The 25,416-nt window shown below is 47.1% G+C and overlaps 1 protein-coding gene and 1 long non-coding RNA gene across 2 annotated transcripts; both read left to right on the forward strand.

Moving 5' to 3' along the window:
* The first annotated feature begins 11,569 nt into the window (after nt 1-11,569).
* Nucleotides 11,570-13,187, forward strand: LOC121838226. The gene is made up of 2 exons (XM_042294323.1): nt 11,570-12,793; nt 13,110-13,187. Exons 1-2 carry the CDS (start codon nt 11,570-11,572, stop codon nt 13,140-13,142), a joined length of 1,257 nt encoding a protein of 418 aa, XP_042150257.1. The 3' UTR covers nt 13,143-13,187.
* Nucleotides 13,188-20,271: 7,084 nt separating this feature from the next.
* Nucleotides 20,272-25,171, forward strand: LOC121837983. The gene is made up of 2 exons (XR_006078377.1): nt 20,272-20,590; nt 25,049-25,171. It is a non-coding gene; the product is annotated as an uncharacterized LOC121837983 (long non-coding RNA).
* Nucleotides 25,172-25,416: the final 245 nt, after the last annotated feature.

Consider the following 25,416-nt stretch of genomic DNA (forward strand, 5'->3'; position numbering starts at 1 on the left):
CAACAGACTATATTGCATGAGTGCTTAGTGAAAAAGCAGGTCGACAACATGATTAACAATCTGCTGAATCACCAAGAACAGATGAACTAACAAGTTTACTGTTCGATATTTGGTTTCCGTACACCAACCTTTTCTAACTGCGAGACTGGAAACGTCTTTTATAATGACTACAAAAGTTTCATGTAATCACGTAGATAATATAAAAAGTGATATTGTCTCGACCGGTTTTATTTAAGGAAATTAAGCACTCAAAAAAAATTGTTATACACCAGCCTTCACTAGAAAATTTCTTTAACTAAAGTAACTATAGTAGAGTTCACTAGAAAATTTCTTTAACTAAAGTACTCATTAACAGCATTTCAAAATATTGGCCCTATAAAATAAACTTTTTGTTATATGGATATTTGCTTACGACGTTCTCAAGGTATGAGAAGGGTGAGGTAAGTGAATGCCAGACTTCAAGTAAAGTCTAATATTCATCTTCCGTAAAATTTGCCGAATGAAATTGAAGAGCGCAAAAGAAATGATCTCCGATAAGTTTGGCTGAAGTCGAACGCCACGCGTCCCCCAATGAACGAAATCAGTTCGTTGATTGGATACGATGCGCTTTGCACATTTTGACGTCGCCAGCTACTGAAAGTAACTCCCTATTCGCCGTCGACAACCGGCTGCACTCGGGTGATTTTCATGCTGAAGGATTCTTTTCGGCGTTACATTTTGTGAATCACAGGCACTATCAACCTGTCTGTGACAGTTTCTTACGCGGGGAGTCCAAATATTTGTGTTGAAATAAATTAATTGAATCTGCATGGTTATATTAAAAAATGACTTAAGCAATTTAAAGACTATGGACATGGAACCAAGCACGATATACAATTCCGTGGAATTCATAAATAAACCGATAAAGCGAATGCTTATATCGCACACGTGGTTAAGAACGTAAAACATATATAGGTGGGATATTGCGAAGAAACAAGTTGCCTAATGTTAAGGTACCGTTATTTCTAGCATAAAAAGTAATTCAAACTAAACGTTTATTCCCGCGTCTTGTCCACAAGTTCTCTAGTGTAATCAAAAGAAACTGTTTTCGAATTGTTGTAACTACAAAACACCATGTTTTCGAGGAAAACACGTGGCTAATTACGCTGGATGTTTTTGTTTCCTTCCTTGGCACCAATGCGCACTCATTTATATAATAACATTAGTCTTCCTATTGCAAATGTTCCGCTCTTATTAGTAACCAAACCTCAGTTCTCATAAGATATTGGTATTTGAACTCTCGAGGCTCTCTTCAAGTCATATATGTATTCAATGTGCGCAAGTTCTAACGCTGATTCCTGTATCCCGCACGCCGACGGTAAAAAAATATTCAAAACGTGTTACAAAATCAACTACAGAAGATGCGCGCATAATGATGTAATGGAATTGCATGGTAAGTATAAGTATCTGACGACACTTTACGGAGTAAGGCAAGAGACGCGGCGAAACGCGGCGACAAACACGAATTCAACGCATCCGCCAAGGCGCGGACGGGAGAGCGGAGCAACCAAGTTGAAGCAACCTAATGGCGGCCGCATCACGTGATTCCAAGATGGCAACGCCCATGCGGCGGAGGGTGAAAAGGTCTATATGTAGCCTCCCTCACTTAAGCCGCTCCTCTCTGGTGTCCCGGTTGGGTCTCTTCCTGATTAATCGTCGGTGGAGACCTGAGGTGCGGTCAACATCGGATTAGACCTTTTGAGACAGAATCCATATACTTGCTGAGAGGAAGTACACCCAAACGAATCTCAGGCACGGTATTTATAGTGCGTTTGAAATTGAGAGGCCTGATGTAAAATGAGACGTCAATACTGACGCACCCCTGTTGCGAACCTAAAATTGTGAAGGCCTTGTCCCACTCGCTAGGGGGGCAAGGCACGTGAATCCCGGCACGTGGATGAAATGTTTACCGTAACATTTCGACTCCAATGTCCATCCCCGAATATTCGGCCACCATACTTTTAGAGAAAAAAAATATTTTTTTTAGAAAACACCGAGTCATCAACCACCCCTACAAAGCCTGAACCAAGTATACTCGTACCGTGGCTTGATTGCTCCGTGCTGCCTCCAAGTTAACTCAAGCTGACAAATTGTTTTTTTTTTTTAATGGAACCGACGTTTTTAATTTTGGTTTCACTTGTTGAGGCTAGAGGATAGTTTTGTAAAGCTTCCTCTCTATGCGCTTCCGAGTCAACATTTTTGCAATGGCAAACCCCTGGGCTTTGATTTCGCGCTCCTTGACGAATGCTGAAACTCATATAGGCGGGGAATAGCTAACCCTGAAAATACTTGCTCTTGGTGGCGGAGAACAAGCTCGTGTTCCTGATTAACAGCCGCTTGATGCCAAGAATTGCTGAGCGTATCCGAAAGAACCCAGTCTTCGTCTAATACAGATGCTTTCGCCGGACAGGCACACAAAAGCCTGACACAGGACCACTATAAAGACAGGAAATAGAGGTTCTGTGAGGAATGAAACACACAACTCAGATAGGCATCAATCACTCACCTTGAAAACACTTGCTATGAGTGGCAAAGACCAAACTTCTGGCCCTAATTGCCTGGTGCTTGCCTCCAAGATCTGGATGTATAAGCAAGGACCCAGTCTTTGTCAAACTTGGGTGTTTTTGCAGGAGAGACAACAAAATACTAATGCAAGACCACTATACATAGGAAATGGCATCCAAGAGGAATGGAACACAAACCTCACATAGGCGGGCAATTGTTCACTTTGAAAATACATGCTCTTGGTAGCCGAGAACAAACTCGAGTTCCTGATTAACAGCCACTTGATGCCAAGAATTGCTGCACATATCCGAAAGAACCCAGTCTTAGTCTAACACAGATGCTTTCGCCGGACAGACACACAAAAGCCTGACATAAGACCACTATAAAAACAGGAAATAGAGGTTCTGTCAGGAATGAAACACACAACTCAGACAGGCATCAATCACTCACCTTGAAAACACTTGCTATGAGTGGCAAAGAGCAAACTTCTAGCCTTGATTGCCTGGTGCTTGCCTCCAAGACCTGCATGTATAAGCAAGGACCCAGTATTAGTCAAACTTGGGTGTTTTTGCAGGATCCTGCAAAAACACCCAAGTTTGACTGGTGGTGTTGCTAGAGCGCAGGCAGCGCATGCGCGCCGGCTGTTCGGCTCGCTCGGCTTGCCTGGGCTTTCTCCCTTCGAACTAGCTCGAGCTGCTGCGCGCGCGGGTTGACGATGGAAAGTTATGTTCTCAAAACAAAAAACACGAAACTGTAACGTATCGTTTCATGGCGCAAATGCACGTATTTTTCACGTCGTTTTTTTACAGTGTGCAAATCTCGCGAGACAGGCGATGAAGAGTGGTGGGTGAAATGTGCTCGTCTGTGGTCGTGGATTTTGTGTACGGCGTAGCATTACCTAGAGCCACTAAATGAGCTGCGCTTAGAGTATCGGCACTCCGTTCCCCGACATTGTTGCGGGCACCACCATTTTGGGGCTTGTGCAGACCAGACGCAGCTGCCGATCGTCATGATTCAAAAAGTGCGACTTCCTCAGCATTAGATTCGGTGTTAGGAAGCTCACGTAATATTTCGTTGCTCTGTCGCGAACTGTTTAAACATTTGTGAAGGACGGAAACGCGTTTCGTGTTATTTCAGATAAAGCTTCAGATAACTGGCAATCATGACTTTAAGCCACAATATGTTCAAGTGTCGTTACTCTGAAGCGTAGCTTATTTAGTGGGACAAGGATTACACAGAAAGGTGGGTCAATATCAATAAATGTGCAGATAAGAAGCAACTACATGCACGTGACCTGTCAAACCTATTAACCCTGCATTATTTTATCGTGCGAACTGACATTGTCACGTACCGCGTTCGATTTGGGTTCAAACACCGGTAACCTAACTTTTGTTGCATTACAACAACTGCAATAAACATTAGTTTGAGAACGATCATTCCAATAAGCACGTCGTTCTTGGGCTTTCTCATTGAAAGGTAGGTCGCGGGTGTCCCAGCTAGTCATTCTGATGGTTTCGTGGTTGTCTAGCATTTCAAGCGCGCGAGGCTGTGTGTACTGTGTGCCGTACCAACAGACTATGTACTTGCGCTTTCGATCATCGATGTGTTCGCAACACGGAACGTTTGTGTTCTGTGTGTGTATCCACCTCCACTATCGTTCTCTCTCGTATTACGGTATGGTAACTCCTGCTGTTTCGCGATATCATCGACGCGATGTTGTAATGTGGGCATACCGATATCCACATGTTGCTTCAGGGACGATCAATATTGTGTTACGTTTCCTCTTAGTCCCCGGTATATGCCGACGTAATTCATGTTGGTAACTTGGAATTCGTTCTGAGATATATGCACGCGATATCATATTGTATTCTCCTTTGGGCGCGTGATCCACGACCGATATTTATATATCGTGTGGCCGTAGAGTATATCCATGTCGGTCACCAATATGCACGCGATGTCGTATTCTATTCCACCAACCGTAAGTTCCATCAGGAAATTGTGCTCCGATATCCTGTTGCATACCAATAACCGCATTCTATATCGGGATATTGTGCTCCGATATGAATTCCCATCGTGCGTATTGCGTTAATCGGATAACAATAAGTTTTTATTGGTTTCCATCAACTTCACTGGATTACAATATTTCCAGTAAGCCGAGTTCATTTTGGCCCTTTTCAATAGGGCGGTGTTTCAATCCAGGTGTATGCTCGCAAACAACTTCGTTTAATGTTAATCGCCATATTGTATTGCTCATAAAACCAAACTGATATTGATCTGAAACAATATTTTTTTCGGATTATCAAACCATATTTCTCCAATTACCAAAGCAGGAACCAACATTCCCTTATTAACATGAGTAGAGAGGCACTCCAGGTGGGGTCTTCAGAGAGAGGGCTTCATGTGAGAGTGAGTGAACGGTTTTTCAATCCAGATGCATCCGCGGTAGTAAGTTAGTTTGATGTTAGTCGCCATATTGTATTGCTCATAAAACCAATCTGAAATAGATCTGAAACCATATTTTCCAGATTACCAAAGCAGGAACCAACATTCCCTTATTAACATGAGTAGAGAGGCACTCCAGGTGGGGTCTTCAGAGAGAGGGCTTCACGTGAGAGTGAGTGAACGGTTTTTCAATCCAGATGCATCCGTGCGAGAAACTTAGTTTATGTTAGTCGCCATATTGTATTGCTCATAAAACCAATCTGAAATAGATCTGAAACCATATTTTTCAGATTACCAAAGCAGGAACCAACATTGCCTTATTAACATGAGTAGAGAGGCACTCCAGGTGGGGTCTTCAGAGAGAGGGCTTCACGTGAGAGTGAGTGGACGGTTTTTCAATCCAGATGCATCCGTGCGAGAAACTTAGTTTTATGTTAGTCGCCATATTGTATTCCTCATAAAACCAATCTGAAATAGATCTGAAACCATATTTTTCAGATTACCAAAGCAGGAACCAACATTGCCTTATTAACATGAGTAGAGAGGCACTCCAGGTGGGGTCTTCAGGGAGAGGGCTTCACGTGAGAGTGAGTGAACGGTTTTCCAATCCAGATGCATCCGTGCGAGAAACTTAGTTTTATGTTAGTCGCCATATAGTATTGCTCATAAAAGCAATCTGAAATAGATCTGAAACCATATTTTTCAGATTACCAAAGCAGGAACCAACATTGCCTTATTAACATGAGTAGAGAAGCACTCCAGGTGGGGTCTTCAGAGAGAGGGCTTCACGTAAGAGTGAGTGAACGGTTTTTCAATCCAGATGCATCCGTGCGAGAAACTCAGTTTTATGTTAGTCGCCATATTGTATTGCTCATAAAACCAATCTGAAATAGATCTGAAACCATATTTTTCAGATTACCAAAGCACGAACCATCATTGCCTTATTAACATGAGTAGAGAGGCACTCCAGGTGGGGTCTTCAGAGAGAGGGCTTCACGTGAGAGTGAGTGAACGGTTTTTCAATCCAGATGCATCCGCGGTAGTAAGTTAGTTTGATGTTAGTCGCCATACTGTATTGCTCATAAAACCGATCTGAAATAGATCTGAAACCATATTTTTCAGATTACCAAAGCAGGAACCAACATTGCTTTATTAACATGGGTAGAGAGGAACTCAGGTGGGGTCTTCAGAGAGAGGGCTTCAAGTGAGAGTGAGTGAACGGTTTTTCAATCCAGATGCATCCGCGATAGTAACTTAGTTTGATGTTAGTCGCCATATTGTATTGCTCATAAAACCGATCTGAAATAGATCTGAAACCATATTTTTCAGATTACCAAAGCAGGAACCAACATTGCCTTATTAACATGAGTAGAGAGGCACTCCAGGTGGGGTCTTCAGAGAGAGGGCTTCACGTGAGAGTGAGTGGACGGTTTTTCAATCCAGATGTATCCGTGGGAGAAACTTAGGCTGTGTTCCAAAATTTACTCGATCCGACTATGGAGTAAAGGTTTCGTACCGTGGCGTTCCAAAACTTACTGGAGCTCACTCGATGACGTCAAAACTCCCGTTCCAGAAGCGGGTTGTTTACTCCGGAGTAATTACTCACGCTACCCTCCTCGATCGGGGGGTAACGTCGGATCAAAGCGAGTAAATACGTCACGTGATCTGTTCGTCGTCTGCTTTGTGCGCCGACAGCCGTCAAAGCTCGCTTGCTCCGTTGGTTTTGGTGGCGGACGTTCAAAATGACAAAGAATGAGGTGCAGCATGTGTGGTTATTGCGATTTGCTGTTTTCAACGCACGAATTGACTGCATTACATCCAGACCGTGCACCTTCCCCGGGAAGGTATACTTGTTATTATCAGAGTGCGAGCGTAAACAGGAGCTTCTCCGCATTCTCGTCCTCGGCGTTGGAGGGAATGTCGTATTCTCACGTTCAAGACTAAAAATATTTGAACGCAGTAAATGATAAGGCAGTATTTTTTTGTTTTCTCTAGAGTGTGTGTAGTGAGAGGATAACGCTTGCAAAGCAGTGAAGGCTTCAAAGATTTTATCCTAATCATATTCGCGTCAAAGTTTTATATCATTCTTGAGAAAGCACCCTCGCGCTGCACCACTACACCGTGTGGAATTAATTTCTGCAAAACATGATCAATGCAAATTACAATGCGTGGAATATATGCGTTTAGGGCAATCGCGCAGACTAATAAAACACTTTTTTAATGTCTAACTGTAAGGAGTAGGTAATTTTTATTTCAATATACAGCTCAAAAAGAAGGTGAGTAAAAGGAGCTGGTGAATCCGCCTCAAAAAACACCGCGTCGTCATAATTATTATCGTCTCTTCGAGTGCTTTCCTGATGATCAAAAAGATCGTCTGCTATTTTCTGCCATCGCTGCTGTGGTTTCTTTTTGTCGTAGCCCAAGACAAAGCCAATCCGCATAGTATCCAGGTAATTAACCCGGCCGTTCTAAAATCGAGTCGCGGATCGTTTACTCGCGATGTCACGTGGTATTACCCGCTGACATAGGAGGCAGGTTACTCGGGTAAGATTTGGAACATAGCCTTAGTTTATGTTAGTCACCATATTGTATTGCTCATAAAACCAATCTGAAATAGATCTGAAACCATATTTTCCAGATTACCAAAGCAGGAACCAACATTGCCTTATTAACATGAGTAGAGAGGCACTCCAGGTGGGGTCTTCAGAGAGAGGGCTTCACGTGAGAGTGAGTGGACGGTTTTTCAATCCAGATGCATCCGTGCGAGAAACTTAGTTTTATGTTAGCCGCCATATTGTATTGCTCATAATACCAATCTGAAATAGATCTGAAACCATATTTTTCCGATTACCAAAGCAGGAGCCAACATTCCCTTATTAACATGAGTAGAGAGGCACTCCAGGTGGGGTCTTCAGAGAGAGGGCTTCACGTAAGAGTGAGTGAACGGTTTTCCAATCCAGATGCATCCGTGCGAGAAACTTAGTTTTATGTTAGTCGCCATATAGTATTGCTCATAAAACCAATCTGAAATAGATCTGAAACCATATTTTCCAGATTACCAAAGCAGGAACCAACTTTGCCTTATTAACAAGAGTAGAGAGGAACTGCAGGTGGGGTCTTCAGAGAGAGGGCTTCACGTGAGAGTGAGTGGACGGTTTTTCAATCCAGATGCATCCGCGCTAGTAACTTAGTTTGATGTTAGTCGCCATATTGTATTGCTCATAAAACATTTCTGAAATAGATCTGAAACCATATTTTTCGGATTATCAAAGCAGGAACCAACTTGCCTTATTAACAAGAATAGAGAGGAACTGCAGGTGGGGTCTTCAGAAAGAGGGCTTCACGTGAGAGTGAGTGAACGGTTTTTCAACCCAGATGTATCCGCGCTAGTAACTTAGTTTGATGTTAGTCGCCATATTGTATTGCTTATAAAACCGATCTGAAATCGATCTGAAACCATATTTTTCAGATTACCAAAGCAGGAACCAACATTGCTTTATTAACATAGGTAGAGAGGCACTCCAGGTGGGGTCTTAGGAGAGAGGGCTTCACGTGAGAGTGAGTGAACGGTTTTTCAATCCAGATGCATCCGCGATAGTAACTTAGGCTGTGTTCCAAAATTTACTCGATCCGACTCCGGAGTAAAAGTTTCGTACCGTGGCGTTCCAAAACTTACTCGAGGTTACTCGATGACGTCAGAACTCGCGTTCCAGAAGCGGGTTGTTTACTCCGGAGTAATTACTCGCGCTACCCTCCTCGATCGGGGGGTAAAGTCGGATCAAATCGAGTAAATACGTCACGTGATCTGTTCGTCGTCTGCTTTCTGCGCAGACAGCCGTCTAAGCTCGCTTGCTCCGTTGGTTTTGGAGCCGGACGTTCGAAATAAAGAATTAGGTGCAGCATGTGTAGTTATTGCGATTTGCTGTTGTCAACGCAGGAATTGACTGCATTACATCCAGACCGTCCACCTTCCCCGGGAACGTGTACTTGTTATTATCTGAGTGCGAGCGTAAACAGGAGCTTCTCCGCATCCTCGTCATCGGCGTTGGGGGAATGCTGCATTCTCACGTTCAAGGCCGAAAATGTTTGAACTCGGTATATGATAATGTAGCATTTTTGTTTCCTCCAGAGTGTGTGCAATGAGAGGATAACGTTTGTAAAGCAGTGAAGGCTTCGAAAATTTTACAGTAATCGCATTCGCGTCAAAGCGAACGTCAGTTTCATATCATTCTGGAGGAAGCACCCTCGCGCTGTACCGCTACACCGTGTGGAATATATTTCTGCAAAATATAATCGGTGCAAATTACAATGCGTGGAATATATGCGTTTAGGGCTCCGTGACTAGAATTGCAGCGATCGCGCTGATTAATAAAAACACATTTTTTTAATGTCTAGCTGTAAGGAGTAAGTAATTTTGATCTCAATATACAGCTCAAAACGAAGGTGAGTAATGGAGCCTGGTGGATCAACATCAAAAAACACCGCGTCGTCATTAACATTACCGTTCTTCGGGTGCTTTCTCCATGATCAAAAGGATCGTCTGCAATTTTCTGCCATCGCTGCTGTGTTTCCTTTTTGCCGTTGCCCAAGACGAAGCCAATCCGCGTAGTATCCAGGTGATTATCCTGGCCGTTCCAAAATCGAATCGCGGATCGTTTACTCGCGATGTCACGTGGTATTACCCGCTGACGTAGGAGGCAGGTTACTCGGGTAAGATTTGGAACATAGCCTTAGTTTGATGTTAGTCGCCATATTGTATTGCTCATAAAACCGATCTGAAATAGATCTGAAACCATATTTTTCAGATTACCAAAGAAGGAACCAACATTGCCTTATTAACATGAGTAGAGAGGCACTCCAGGTGGGGTCTTCAGAGAGAGGGCTTCACGTGAGAGTGAGTGAACGGTTTTTCAATCCAGATGCATCCGTGCGAGAAACTTAGTTTTATGTTAGTCGCCATATTGTATTGCTCATAAAACCAATCTGAAATAGATCTGAAACCATAATTTTCAGATTACCAAAGCAGGAACCAACATTCCCTTATTAACATGAGTAGAGAGGCACTCCAGGTGGGGTCTTCAGAGAGAGGGCTTCACGTGAGAGTGAGTGAACGGTTTTTCAATCCAGATGCATCCGTGCGAGAAACTTAGTTTTATGTTAGTCGCCATATTGTATTGCTCATAAAACCAATCTGAAATAGATCTGAAACCATATTTTTCAGATTACCAAAGCAGGAACCAACATTGCCTTATTAACATGAGTAGAGAGGAACTCCAGGTGGGGTCTTCAGAGAGAGGGCTTCACGTGAGAGTTAGTGGACGGTTTTTCAATCCAGATGCATACGTGCGAGAAACTTAGTTTTATGTTAGTCGCCATATTGAATTGCTCATAAAACCAATCTGAAATAGATCTGAAACCATATTTTTCAGATTACCAAAGCAGGAACCAACATTGCCTTATTAACATGAGTAGAGAGGCACTCCAAGTGGGGTCTTCAGAGAGAGGGCTTCACGTGAGAGTGAGTGGACGGTTTTTCAATCCAGATGCATACTGTAGTGTGCCATCAACTAGCTAGATGGCGCAAGAAGTCATGGTGTGTGGCGCTGCAACTAGATGGCGCCACTTGTCCGAGAATTGACATCCGCCCCTGCGAGCGGAAGTGTTGATCCCCGCGGATCTGAATGTTTGTATGCTGGTCACGACAATAAGACAGTCTTCACAAAAACTCCGAGCTGGTGTGACGTCTCTTCCTTTCATCGGGGTTCCCGCCTTGGGATCCGCACCTCGGCACCCCGCTGCCCACGCGCCGGCAATGTAAGCCTTTCCAGCATCTCTACAGGCCTTTCGGGGCGCTGTCTTTATCCTAGCTTTCCCTGTCTCTTTCCACCCATTCGTAATGGCCCCATGCGACCATAACATCTTGGCGACGAGCTTTAACCACTACATTTTGGCGACGAGGTCTTTTCTTGCATTTTTTCCATTTTCGCCCTCGTGAGTTTTTTTTATGTGAGACTCCGTGCCGGAGATGAGTGGTGGCAGCACCGGCACGTATAGTTTTCTTTTGTGTGTTAGGAAATATTTGAACGTTCGAAATGTAAGGAGGTCCTTTTGAATATTCCCATCCACCACATCTTTTGCATATGTAGTACATAAAAATACTGTCGATGCATAGCGACATTTAACGTTCCGTTTCGAGCGGCAATGGTCCATTCCGAACGCCAGTAGGGTTAGGCGTAACGCCATCCTTTGTTCTTTTTTTCGAACGCCGTAACGGCCGTTCGAATGGTTCTTTTTCTTTCATGCAAGTAGTGCGCACCGCACGGAAGCGTCGTTCTTAATTTTCCGAGACTCGGAGAAACTGTCTCGTTTTCATTTCGGTGGAATTTTTTCGGATTTTCACCTTCGTTTTCAACTTTTGTCTCCCAACCATAGGCATAGGAGACGATAGCGTCGCTATGTTTCATGTCCATGTAGTACATCCCAATTGACTTTAAAAGGCGAAGTGAACAGATATAATAGATATTTTGTCCATCAAATATGCGTGTGTAGCCATTGGCTTCTCTCATTCATAAGTTCCAAAAAAATGGCAACAGCTTCTTTCCCGACACCTCCACCATTTCTTCCCACGCCAGGTGCCCCTGTGCAGCCTTGCTTAAATTGGAAAGCGTCCTTTTTAAATTATCTTGTGGTCCTAGAGGCTGATGAAAGCTCGCCGAAACGTAAGTGCGCGTTGTTGTGGTCCTTGCTTGGTCTCGAAGGCCAAAGAATAGTTTCAACGTTTCCATCCACGGCCCTCGCACATAGCGAGACCGTTTCCGAATTTGACGTTCTTATGACGTCGCTTGATCAGCACTTCGCTGCCAAAAAGAATGTTGTTGTCGAACGGAGGTTATTCCTCACCCGCGTCCAGTCGCAGGGAGAAAGTGTCCTTGAGTACCTTGGTGCCCTACGGCACCTCGGCTCTTTTTGTGATTTTGCGGAGTCTCTTGAAACCCGCATCGCGGAAGTTTTTTTGGCTGGATTATTATCATCGGAGGTACAAGATCGGGTAATCCGAGAGTCTGCGGAAGCTGGACTACCCAGCCTCGAACGTATCGTGCTTCTGGCACAACAGTTCGAACGGGCTGCTCGAGATTGCGATCGTTACCGCCAAATTTCATCATGTCTTCCGCGTTCCGAGTCGACACAGGCCGTTGAGGCAGAACAAAGGGTTCCCGTTCGGCGTGGACAAGATGGCCGCCAATTGAGGTCAAATTCGAACATGCAACGTCAAAATGGAGGGCGGCCTCCTGCCGTTTCCTCCTCCCCCGCAAATGTTTCCTCCTCACCTTCCAAGGTTTCCTTCTCGCCGCGCCACCAGTCGCGTGGACTCACCCGTGTTTTTACAAGCCGAGTGCCTCGGGATGCTGCCCCGGGCGCGCGCGCTCTTGGGCGCGGGGCGGAATCGTGCCACTTTTGCGGTCGCCGACCCCATCCGCGTGAGGAGTGTCCAGCGTCCGGAATGACTTGTTTTTCTTGTGGCAAGATAGGCCACTTTTCAAATGTTTGCCGAAGTTCGTCTTCGTCGTCTGATGTCATCGACCCCCGTCGCCTGGCGTTTCCGCCGGGACGAGGCCGCGCCGCCGGTCGCCGGTACGAGAGGCTTGGACCTGGCCGTAACCAGACGCCGATCCATGGAGTCGTGACGTTTCCCGACGACGACGAGGGGGAACAACATCCAAACAACGTCTTCACCGTCGGATCCCCGGAGGTCCTCCCTGAAGGACATGCGGACCGTCGCCCACGGAATTTCACCGCTGATGTTCAGGTGAATGGATTTACATTACCCTTACTCATTGATACTGGCTCCGAAGTGTCAATACTTTCCGAGAGCATGTTTAACAAGATCAACTTCAAGCAGCAAATCCGGCTAAGGAAACCGCCGCGCACTCTTGTGCACTACCTCCGAGGGTCGATTCCAGTCATGGGATGTTTCCAGACCAAAGTCAGCTTCAAAGAACGCTCCGCCGACATTCTTTTTTACATCGTTCGCAATGGCCGATCCCTGCTTGGGACAGATGCCGTGCATGGACTGCGTCTAATTTTATCGGGCGCGCCACTCAAGTGCTTCCATGTCAATGCAGCTGATCCTCGCTCGGCCATCCCGGGACATGTAAAGTCGGCTGGAGTCCCGCAGCCCCCATGTACGGTGGAGCCCAGTCTTCCACCGCGTCCTTCAAGTGCTCCCTGCAAGCACCCTTCATCATTGTCTTCTGTTCACGGCACTCAGACATCCACATCGTCTGAATACTACTCCAGTAGAGGCGTCTTCGGAGACCAGCCTTCAAGGGATCCGTCGACGTCGGGACCATCTTTGCAACCTTCATCGGTGAGCGATGCCTCTAAGTTACCTTCTGGTTTTGAAGAATTTGAGGATCTCTTTTCTCCTGAGTTAGGGTTAGTTAAAAACCAAACTCACACAATCACTGTCCGGCACCATGTTCCGCCGGTACAGGCTAAACTTCGCCGCTTACCCATCACGTTGCGTGATGCCGTCAGTGCGGAAATTCAGAAGCTCGAGCGCCAAGGCGTTATCGAGCGCGTAAACGCGTCGGAATGGGTGTCCCCCATTGTAGTAGTTAAGAAGAAAGACGGTGGAATTCGTATGTGTGTCGATCTGCGGGCGCCAAATCAGGCAGTCGTCATTGATTCTTTTCCGCTTCCGCACATCGAGGAGCTTCTGAACTCCCTCAGTGGAGCTTCCCATTTTTCTAAGTTAGACCTTGCGTCTGCTTATCATCAGGTCCGTCTCGACCCCAAGAGTCGCGACTTAACAGCATTCATTACCCATGAAGGGCTTTTTCGTTTCAAACGAGTTTGTTTCGGGCTGGCGTCTGCACCAGCGGCCTGCCAACAGGTCATGTCCAAGATATTAAAACATTGTCCAGGAGTTCAGTTTTATCTGGACGACATCGTTGTCTATGGCTCCTCCCAGAAGGAACATGATAATAATCTCAGACAAGTCCTCAAATGTATTAGAGAGGCCGGCATGAAACTAAATAGAAAAGCCGTTTTCAATGTTTCTGAAGTGTCATTCCTTGGTCATCGTCTGTCTGCGGAGGGTCTAGCACCCCTTCCGTCGAAGATAGACGCGGTCCTAAATTTTCCAGTTCCATCGGAACCTTCGCAGTTGAAGGCCTTCCTAGGTCTAGTAGAATACTACAGTAAGTTTGTCCCCCATTGTGCTACTCTGGTAGAACCCCTCCAAAGGCTTCTGCGTAAGGGCGCATCTTTTATCTGGTCGACCGACGTAGAGGCCAGTTTTCAAAGTGTCAAGTCCTGCCACCAGCAGGCTCCCATTCTTGCAATGTTCAATCCAAATCTTCCAGTTGTCGTCTCCACAGACGCGTCCAATTACGGACTAGGTGCTATTCTCCAGCAGCAGCATGGGAAGCAACTAAAGACTGTTGCTTTCGCTTCCCGCTCTCTCTCCGAAACAGAGCGGAAGTACTCAGCAGGAGAGAAAGAAGCTCTCGCAATCCTCTGGGCTTGCGAGAGATGGCACGTTTATCTTTGGGGTCGACATTTCGAAATTCAGACAGATCATCAAGCCCTTGTCACACTAATGTCCACTCAAGGGACAGGTGTTCGTCCACGACGTATCAGTCGTTGGACTGCTAGACTTTTCAACTATAATTTCACAATGAAGTATCGTAAAGGCAGCGACAACGTAGTTGCCGACGCTCTGTCTCGCCTTCCGGTCCCAGATACCGAAGAAGGTACGTCTTTTGAAGAAGAGGTTGTTTCAATTGTCTGTGCATGTCTCACACAGAAGGAGTTCAAGGAAGAAACTCTAAAAGATCCTGTAGTACCAGTTATTATGACATACCTTTCAAACGCATGGCCCTCAGAGGAAAAGTTGCCTCCAGAATTCAAGCCGTATTTCGTTGTAAGAGACCAGCTCTCAGTCACCGCTGCCTTGTTGTTCCAAGGAGAGAAAATAGTGGTTCCGTCCACTCTCCGCGATCAAGTGATTGATGTAGCTCACGAAACCCATCAAGGTATCTCGCGCACCACCAGTATCATCAAGGAGCTTTACTGGTGGCCGCATTTAAGTCAACATGTCAGGACGAAAGTTCAGAACTGTTCGGTATGTCAGTCGACAGACAAGCCTGCAAAGGCATCTCCAGCACCTCTTCAACCAGTTGAATTCCCCAACCGTCCGTGGGTAAAACTGGGCATGGATATAGTAGGTCCCTTTGAACGAGCCCCAGCTCAAGAGAGGTTTTTCATTACACTGGTAGATTACCACAGTAAGTGGCCTGAAGTGGCACCAGCCCACAACGTCACGACTGCTACAGTCATTAAGTTTTTGAAGTCTGTCTTTGCCCGCGAGGGTTTGCCGCAAGAGATCACGACAGACAATGGTCCACAATTTATTTCAAAGGAGTTCAGCGATTTCTTGAAGACGCATGGTATCAAACATGTGAAGTCGTCCCTTTACCATCCCCAAGCTAATGGACAGGTAGAGAGATTCCATAGAGTCCTTAAGTCTGTTATTCAGTTGGCTATCGTCCAACATCGTCCGCTTTCCGAAGCCATTACAGAATATCTCGGGGTATACCGGAGTACGCGCCATGCCGCGACTGGAGAAACGCCAGCTTTTCTTTTACACGGTCGCACCCACCGGACGCGACTGCATCTTCAAGGGCGAGGGACCCCAGAGTCCGCCGTCCCTCCGCAGGTCGTTCAGGAAGAGCTTCCTGATAGAGTCAAGGCATATCAAATGAAGATGAAACAGTATTCGGATGCCCGGCGAGCAGTCAAGCACCCTGTTTTTGCTCCTGGGCAAGCAGTAAAGGTTTTCAAGCCTAACATTAGAGGGAAAATGCACAACAAATATGCTCCAGCGCAACATATACATGAACAAGTTGGGCCAGCCACACATAGATTAGATGATGGAACCATATGGAATGCAGACAAAATGACACGTACAACATTGAAACCACCCCAACGTCAGCCGTGGTGGCTTATGGATGATGACATACTACCTGCTTCAACTAATGCGGCTCCAGCTATAAGCCTGGGCCATGTGCCACCTGAGGGTCCGGCACCTGCAACTTTGCGTGCTGCGGCCCCCAGCGTTACTCCTGTCCGGGCGGCCCCTGTTGCCGTTCCTTCTTTTGCGGCCCCTGCGACCGGTCCTGTTTTTGCGGCCCCTGATGCCGGTCCTGTTCCGACGGCCCAAGAGGTCGTCCAAGCCACTGCGGCCCCTGTGGCCGCCCATGCTACTGCGGCACCCGGCCCTGGCCATATTGCTGTGGTGCCTGGTGCCTGTAGTCAAGCGACCCCTGGCGCTGCCCATGATCCTGCTGTGCCAGGCGTCGTTCCTCATCATACGGCTCCTGCAGCCCATGTAGCTGTGGTCCCTGGTGCTGCCCATGTACCGGTAGTACCCGGTGCCTTTCCTGTCCCTGGTGTACCCGGCACCAGTTCCGTGGTACCCTGCACCGTGCAAGATGCGGTGGTTTTCGGTGGCCTTCCCGCCACCGCAGTCCCCGGTGCCGTTCCTGATTCCGGTCTCCAAGCGGCCTTCCGCGCTGCTGTACCAGTCCAAGCCAGCAGCCAGCCACCAGTCCCGCCGGCTGCCCCGGCTGCAGTCTTCCAAGAGGCCTCCAGGCTCGCTTTCCAAGAGGGTCCTGAACCTTCCGTTCCTACAAGCGGTGCGATATTGAGCACCGCATCAAATTCATCTCAACTGGGACTCGGGTATTGGAGCGAGCTGCCGTCATCTAGCTCCGCAACGGTTTCAGCGGAGTCCCTGCACTCCGTTGGGCCAAAGACCTCCATGCTTTCCGAGCCTTCAGTGGCTCCTGGTTTAGCAGAAGACCTGGAATCAAGTCCTGAGGCAACCCAAGAATCGACTTCTACATCAGGTGACGGTGGTGCAGACACACCACCAAGGACATATCATACTCCACCACAATCCCCATCGGACACTCCACCACAACGCCCCACGCGGCGGAGACGACTTCCCGCAAAATTTCGTGACTTTCAAGTCTATATGTTCTCCAAAGACGCTCCTTAAAAACTCTGGGACTTAAATCATAGTGGTTTGCAATTTCATAGTGTGCACTGTATTTTTATGGGATAGATGTGAACAGATCGTTATTTTTGCATTTTTCACATGTCTTCAAATGTCAAATTTCCATGTTATGGACATGGAAGTTTGGACGAACTGCCTTATGTATATTTACTTACTGCCAATCCAGGGTTCAGCGCTGTGTGAATGTCTAAATAATTCCTGAACTTCACCACCACAGGACATACACGGTGTAGTTTTTTTTTGTGTGATGTATGAGTTGCCATAAGAGCACTCGTAAAAGGAACATCTTATTTCTTGTGTTTAGCAGGACTTGCTTCACTGAATTCTTCCAAGGAAGAAAAGACGTTATTTCTCATGTTTTCAGGAATTGTCCCCCTGAATTCACTTGTGAAAGTGAGTGTTATTTTCATGTTTCTAAAGGACTAGTCATTCATTTCACTTGCTGAGGTGAAAGTGTTATTCTTGCTTCGAAGGACTCGTCTTATAGCGAGATTACTTGAGTGTTCTTTGTTTCAAAAGGTTTCCAGTGACATTTTCACTTCCAGTGGAGATGTAGCATTCATGATCGTATCTTTGAAAATGTATTTCTTTACCCTTATTTTCCCCGACCACTTCACAATTATTTTCCTTGTAGTGATTGGTCGGTAGGGCTCAGTGTGCGTGTGATTTTCCATATCGTAAAGAGTAAGCTGTTCTTTTCGGTCTAGTACCAAGTTATCCAACAGTCATTTTGTCTAAGGGGGGAAAAGATGTAGTGTGCCATCAACTAGCTAGATGGCGCAAGAAGTCATGGTGTGTGGCGCTGCAACTAGATGGCGCCACTTGTCTGAGAATTGACATCCGCCCCTGCGAGCGGAAGTGTTGATCCCCGCGGATCTGAATGTTTGTATGCTGGTCACGACAATAAGACAGTCTTCACAAAAACTCCGAGCTGGTGTGACGTCTCTTCCTTTCGTCGGGGTTCCCGCCTTGGGCCCCGCACCTCGGCACCCCGCTGCCCACGCGCCGGCAATGTAAGCCTTTCCAGCATCTCTACAGGCCTTTCGGGGCGCTGTCTTTATCCTAGCTTTCCCTGTCTCTTTCCACCCATTCGTAATGGCCCCATGCGACCATAACATCTTGGCAACGAGCTTTAACCACTACACATACGTGCGAGAAACTTAGTTTTATGTTAGTCGCCATATTGAATTGCTCATAAAACCAATCTGAAATAGATCTGAAACCATATTTTTCAGATTACAAAAGCAGGAACCAACATTGCCTTATTAACATGAGTAGAGAGGCACTCCAGGTGGGGTCTTCAGAGAGCGGGCTTCACGTAAGAGTGAGTGAACGGTTTTCCAATCCAGATGCATCCGTGCGAGAAACTTAGTTTTATGTTAGTCGCCATATTGTATTGCTCATAAAAGCAATCTGAAATAGATCTGAAACCATATTTTTCAGATTACCAAAGCAGGAACCAACATTGCCTTATTAACATGAGTAGAGAGGGACTCCAGGTGGGGTCTTCAGAGAGAGGGCTTCACGTGAGAGTGAGTGAACGGTTTTTCAATCCAGATGCATCCGCGGTAGTAACTTAGTTTGATGTTAGTCGCCATATTGTATTGCTCATAAAACCGATCTGAAATAGATCTCAAACCATATCTTTCAGATTACCAAAGCAGGAACCAACATTGCTTTATTAACATGAGTAGAGAGGCACTCCAGGTGGGGTCTTCAGAGAGAGGGCTTCACGTGAGAGTGAGTGAACGGTTTTCCAATCCAGATGCATCTGTGCGAGAAACTTAGTTTTATGTTAGTCGCCATATTGTATTGCTCATAAAACATTTCTGAAATAGATCTGAAACCATGATTTTCGGATAATCAAAGCAGGAACCAACCAACGAGCTTGAGTATTCCCTTAGAGCGGTAAACCGGAACCCACTGCCTGCAGCGGAAATGGCACCCCCCCGATTGCCGCCATCTTGCCTGTTTGCCACATTAGTGATCACGTGACTTAAAGATGACTGCGCCCAGAGGTGGGTCAGATCAGATTGGCCAGATCACGGTCAGCAGATGGGCTCTCTGGGGATGTGTTCCAATCTTACTCAAATAGACCCGAGTTATTCCGGCGAATCAAGTCACGTGACAAGACAGGTTGACGCGGGTAGGTTTTTGAACGCAACGGGTACAAGACCTTTTCCCAAGAGTGAGATAGAGTAAATTTTGGAACACGGCGACACGGCCAACACGGCCGCCTGAATGGGAGCCACTGTAGCCGAGCCGAGCGCGTGTGCGAGCTGGTCGGGGGCGGCTGGTGCGGCGACGGCGGCAACGGCGGTGCGAGTCGCATTGAACCGCGATGATCGTGCTGTGGGAGATTGGAAAATCTCCATGCGTGCTATGTTTGGCTAGGCAGACGATGAACAAATAGAGCCGGGTATGAACGTATGGCACAAGATCTAACCAGGTATGGGCACCGATCCGAATCGGTCGTAGTACATGTCAAACATCGCGTGGATATCTCGCATGAAAGTTTTGCATTCTCTCTGCACTCGACCTGCGGAATGTTCATTGCTCTTAAGGATAGGTACGCAAGGCATATGGAGTGTCTGCGATTGGAAGCCGAGAATGAATGCGTGAGAGGTTTTGGTGCTTTCGCGTGACTAAGGCTCGAGGATACGGTTGATCACGTCAGACGTTCCCGGCCGATTTTCTTTTACGTCCGACCCATATTAGGTTGCTATAGGTTGCCGTGCCCGTGGGGAACGGCACTGCTACCGTAAGTTCGCGCTGTGATTTGTAAGCATGGTCCTCGGAGTCCTGAGCCCTCGGCGCACACCAGGCGCCGTCTTTATATATAAGATCTCTACCGCGCATACGTCCGACGTACCTTTGAAAAAATCGGCCGAGTATGTCCAACGTATGTAAGGAATGCCTTCCGGGTACGTCCAAACTACCTTTAGACACAGCGTTAATTCTCTGCTTGCAAGGCGCCGGTAGTCGTCTGTAGGTGTCAACACGGCTGAGAATAGTGATGGAAACCAATGTCGTTGGTCAAAGTTCTCAAGACAGTGCTTACTCGCTCGCGTCGAAGCTTGTGAACGGTTACACCTGGAACCACTTTATGTCTCTTTTTTTCGGATACAGCTTTTTCCGGGATACCAGCAAGCGCTACAGCTGTTGCGCCGTCTTGTTACAGAAGGACGGCATCCGCAGACACAAGTGCAGTCCTTCAACCACTGCTGGTGTCAAGTGCAGGAAAATAACAAGGGGCTCACAGATTTTTTACAGAGCAGCCGAGACAGCATAATGCTGGATTGTAACTCTGTTGTTACAGTGTCTTTCACCAAGCACAGCTGTTCCGGGGACGGCCACGTGCTGTCTTTTTGCCTGTTTGCTACGGTCGACACGGTGGAGGCAGGTCGTGACATTGCACGGACGGCTGGACACCGAAGCGACGCAGGCTGACCATCAACCTTCTCAAGGGTGACCCATCTTCAGCCTCCTGAGTACGCTGAAGGCATCATACTCACCTAGGTCTGGTGCCATTGCAGCAAAGCACTTCTGCGCTTCACGAGGCATGCTTGCTTCTCTTTTTATGACTTTCTCTCGGGGCTCTGTCAGCATCTTCTTTGACTCTTGCTTTTGTTCGAGCGGTCATTTGGATCGTGAGAGAAAATAGTCTGCAGGGACTGCTGTCCCTGTCCAATATAGTGCCTTTAGCTTTCAGTGACGTCTTTCAGAAGCGACTACTAACAAAAGTCTCCGCACTTTCTCTACACTGGCATGGATCGAAAGCATCCTTACATATATGTCACTCCAGAGGCACTCCTGTAGCTTCTGGCGTACCAGAAAGACATCTAGTTGAACCATTGCTCCCTTTTGTGATTTTTTTTTAAAAAACTTGCCCTATCCTTGTCTTTTAGTGTTTTTCTTTTCTTCTTATGTCTGTGTCATTTACAGAGTCATATCAACCACACAAAACTTAATGTAACTTTGAAAGTTATGTAGACCTAAGTAATGGTTAGTTACACATCAACATATCTGCCGACATTTGTTCACTGCTTACTCCATTAGCATGCTGCCTGCGATGCGTCTCCGACTGGTGTGTTTACCGATTCTGAAAAAGTGGTCCCTCAATTTCCTCTCGGTGACGTCATACAAGCGTCATGCTGTTGCCGGCCGCAATCCTGGCAGTGTCACAGCAGCGCGGGTGAACGTGACGGACGCCTGTTTTGCTGCAGGTCGCTCTTCAGTGTTGCAGTCCACGGAAGTTTTGGCAGCTAGAAGTTGGGACGCCCTGACGACAGCGACACTCGTGTTCGGTTGTTCTACTCGCAGCCTTTTCGTTAGCATTTCTACGACCAACCGCCAGAATCACGACATGCAACAGCATGACACTTTGGCTTCTGTGACGTCATTTTTTTGCCACTTTGGGACCACTTTTGATGTATGGGCAGCATAGGACGCTAAACACACCGGTTGGAAACACGCTACGGACACCATACTATATATAACCTTGACATGGAATCTGTCTTGCACTGTGAATGTCTTGTACATTTCTCTTGCTACCTTCTCTGGAATGCCGTTTTCTGATTCAAAGCGCATCCTTGATTTCTTATGCTGTAACCTCCGTCTGGTTTTTTCATCTGTCAACTGCCTTGCTTATGTTGAAATAGTGCGACCAAAACTAGAATATGCGTCCTCGGCGTGGGAGCCACATGTTAAATGTCTCTCATCCAATTTCAGGGGTGGATGCAGGAATTTCCTGAGGAGGGGGGGGGGGGGGGGGGTCAGGTGTTGGTCAGCGTACCATATCTTTAGGAACCCCCTCCCCCTCTCCCTCGTTTCACGCCCTAAATTTTACGCATGCAGAAATCAAGAAGGGGGGGGTCAGGATATCCGGACCCCCCCTCTAAATCCGCCCCTGCCCAATCCGAATTTGGTTCAGAATCGGGCTAGTACTCGCTTTATTCTACATTTTAGGTTTGGTAGCATCACTGAACTTAAATGCAACTTAAATGCAGTTTTTTTTTTCAAACTCCCCTGTGTTCATATAGGCATATTAGTAAACTTTGTCTCCATCATAGGTTTTAATTCCTGCCTGATTTATTCATCTTGCCACCGCATCGGATATTCCCTCGCATTGATCACTGTTCCTCTCAACAGGCCTGTCGACTTTAATGGCCTGTCTGAAGCCACTGTTTCCCTCCAAGACATTGACTCCTTTCGTGACATATTAAGCTCAATATTTTATTAAATCACTCCATTATGCAATACCCTAACCCCAGGGCTCTTAGGATACTTAAAATAAATAAACAAAATGGAAAAAGTCGGTAGTTGGAAAGAAACTGGACGATTCTTGTCGTGAGAAGCCAAGTCTTTTGATATGTGGCGCCAAGTCTTCATAAATGGTGTTTTGCAAACAGAAGCCAGGCTCAGATGGCAAATGTAGCACAGGTTTAGTTATTGTCCACGAAAGAGCACGAGCTTGTTGAAGTATTGCCGGACGGGCACTCCCCTTTCCTCGGCACTTTGCTGCCGGCACATGTGGTGAATCCTCAGCTGAAAGTAGTGTGCCAGCATCTTCTTGAGCATGACAGAGAAGTGAGATTGATTGTCAATTGTTTGTGCAACAAACAGGTGGTCGAACCTCTTGAAGGATGGTGACAAGGAGACAATACTCAATGTCTCGGTTTGCAGCCTGAGAAGCCAGTTCCGCCCTCCCTTGGCCACTGTGTCGAAGTTTCTGCGAAGCACCTTCTCGGCAGTGGTGCAGAGATGCAGAATGTCTGGGGATGGACTGTGGAGACCGCCCTTGTCCTTGACACGCACCAGGTCACATTTGTCAGTGGTGAGAAGTGCAATCCTTGCACAGTCCGGGCATTTTGCGTCTTTTGCAAAGTGAACGGCCACATTGCCCGCAATGTATTGTACAATGCTCTCGGCAAACTCCGAGAGAGGCTTGTATCCTATAACCCAGGTGGCGTCGGCGTCGTCCTGGCTTGTGTCAGCTGTCGGGTCTTGCTGGCGCTTGTCCGACGAGCTCAAAAGGAGCGTCTCCGTGCCGTCGACCTGACAGTTGCCACGGCTCGAGGGCAGCACATTCGCGATGAGGCACTTCCTGTACGCCGAGCGAAATTCGAGGGCCGTAGGATTGTTGTTGTTGCCCGTTCTGTTCCTGATTGTTGCAAAGAACAATTCGAGGTGGTCTTGACTTAGCTTGCGTGTCAGCAGGCACTTGAGCAAAGGACTGCTGCTCCAAACGAGGTCTTCAGCCAGACCCTTGATGGACTGGAGGGCCAACAGAAATCCAACAATGGCGGTCTTTCTTGGACCTTGGATCAGGGGTCTGCCCGTGGTATCCTTTAGGCCTCTGAGATAGCGCGAGGCTTTGTCAATCCTTGTCAAGATTGTCTCCTTGTTGTTGACGCGAATGGGGGCCTTGCTGCCAAGAGCGAGAGGGTGGCAGGAATTGGTGAGGTCAAACGTGTCGTCCACTACTGCTGCAAACTCGGCAGTGGCCTCCACACCCTCAAAGCCGGGGATCTGCTTTTCCTTGCAGAACAACAAGGCGCAGCTGACGGAGCGGCTTAACGTCTGTGCCGCCAACGACACCTTCATCTTCTGTTGGTGGAAATCGATGTGCCGTCTCCGAAGTTTGTTCCCGGCGTGTAGGCCTTCCTTTTGTTGTAGGCGATCCAAACACATTATGTAATGCCAGGCAACAGTCCTACCCGCACCATCCCTGATGAGCTCCTTTTCAGCCAGCAGGTTTCGCATGAGCTTCAACATGTGGCATGCGTCTAAGATTGCATACACCCTTCTTGACGGGTCGGAGGGGTGAGGGAACCAGCTCTTCATTCTTGGTTCCGCCAGGCTTACGCCAAGCGCTGAGAGCATGGATAGATTGCAGCTTGTGCCGTCGCACGTCACAGAGATGCAGTCGGCACCAGCCTCCTTCAATTTTATCAGGTATTGCTGGACCAAATTGGACCGAACAGTGCCGTCGAGTCCATCAATCAGGGCATATCCCAGAGGTAGCTTCCAGTTGCGGTTGACGGCAACTGCCAGGAAAACAAGCGCGTGCTTCGCATATGCAATGCAGTCGTCTTTGAGGATGCCATGGCCCAGGTCGCAGTAGCCTACAACTTCCTTGCCGTCCCAGTCCGCTTGTTTCTTTATACTAATCTCATCTACCATAAGGCTGATGAGGAGAGGTCCTTTCTGAGCTTCGTGGGAAACTTTTTCGAAGCACTCCTTTGTGAAGCCCGGCTTCGCACCAATCACGGCTGCCCATTTCCGAAGTGCGCTGGGGTGAGGCAGTTTCACATGTTTGCGCAGAAATTTGTAAGCTTTGGCCGAATAGAAATGCAGTGTCAAGGCAAACTTGCGCACATCTTCCGAGTAGCTGTTGTTTGCCTTTCCTGTTTTTTTCAGCACAATGTCTCGCAGTGTGCCACTGAAGATGTTGTCCAGGATGGCTACCGCTGGTTGAGGTAGCTGTGCCCTGAGTTTCTTCAGCAGCGCATTGAGTTTTTTTATCTTCATTCCCTTCCGGTTCGCCTTTCTTTTTGCTTGTCTTAGGATCTTCTTGGCTTTTCGCAGCTTGCGCTTGCTGGCAGCTAGAAGCATCCTGTCCCGTCGTGGAGACACAACTGTGTAGCTGTGGTCGCCAGAGCAGGTGGCCGGCCGTGAGGATGGAGCTTCGGGGCTGCTTGACGCTGCTTGAGAATCTGCTGTGGATGGGGCGTGTGGAGAGGGAAAGTCAGTCTGGCGGGACCGTTGAGATCGGACCACTTGGGAGGTGGAGGGAAAGTCAGTTCGGGGGTGTTGTTGAGGTCTGTCCGTTTGAGGGGTGAACAGTGTGGGCACTGCTCCTTGTTTGAGGTTAGTCTTGCCAACAAGCCTGTGGAAGCAGTCATTTTCGAAGTGCTCTGAACACAGCTTGGAGAACTTGGTGGGAGTCCAGTGTATGCATTCCATTTTCTGCAGCCATGCCTGGAGGAGTTCTGGATGTCTCAGTGGAAATCTGCGGGAGACAACGAGGTCGGACTGTCAAAACACCGAAACAATGCTGTCTTTCAATAAAGCAAATACATATTTGTGCATTTCTAATTATTGTTTGTGTGCATTTTATTATAGAAAAATATGCTTATTCTAAACTACCCCTTCTGCCTCATTTATATGCCACTAATATTTGAAGTTTCTGAAACATTTGTTGCAAGTATGACGAGCAGGTAATTTGAAATGTTTCAAACCCAATTTGGAGTAGTTTAGATAATGTGCTTCAACCACAGAGCAACTTTCAAATATGTGCGGTTGTCCTACATAAATGTGCCCAAAACTGCAAGTTTAGATCC

This window comes from Ixodes scapularis, unplaced genomic scaffold (genome assembly GCF_016920785.2).
Source record: "Ixodes scapularis isolate PalLabHiFi unplaced genomic scaffold, ASM1692078v2 PGA_scaffold5__190_contigs__length_132052651, whole genome shotgun sequence".
NCBI classification, from domain to species: domain Eukaryota; kingdom Metazoa; phylum Arthropoda; class Arachnida; order Ixodida; family Ixodidae; genus Ixodes; species Ixodes scapularis.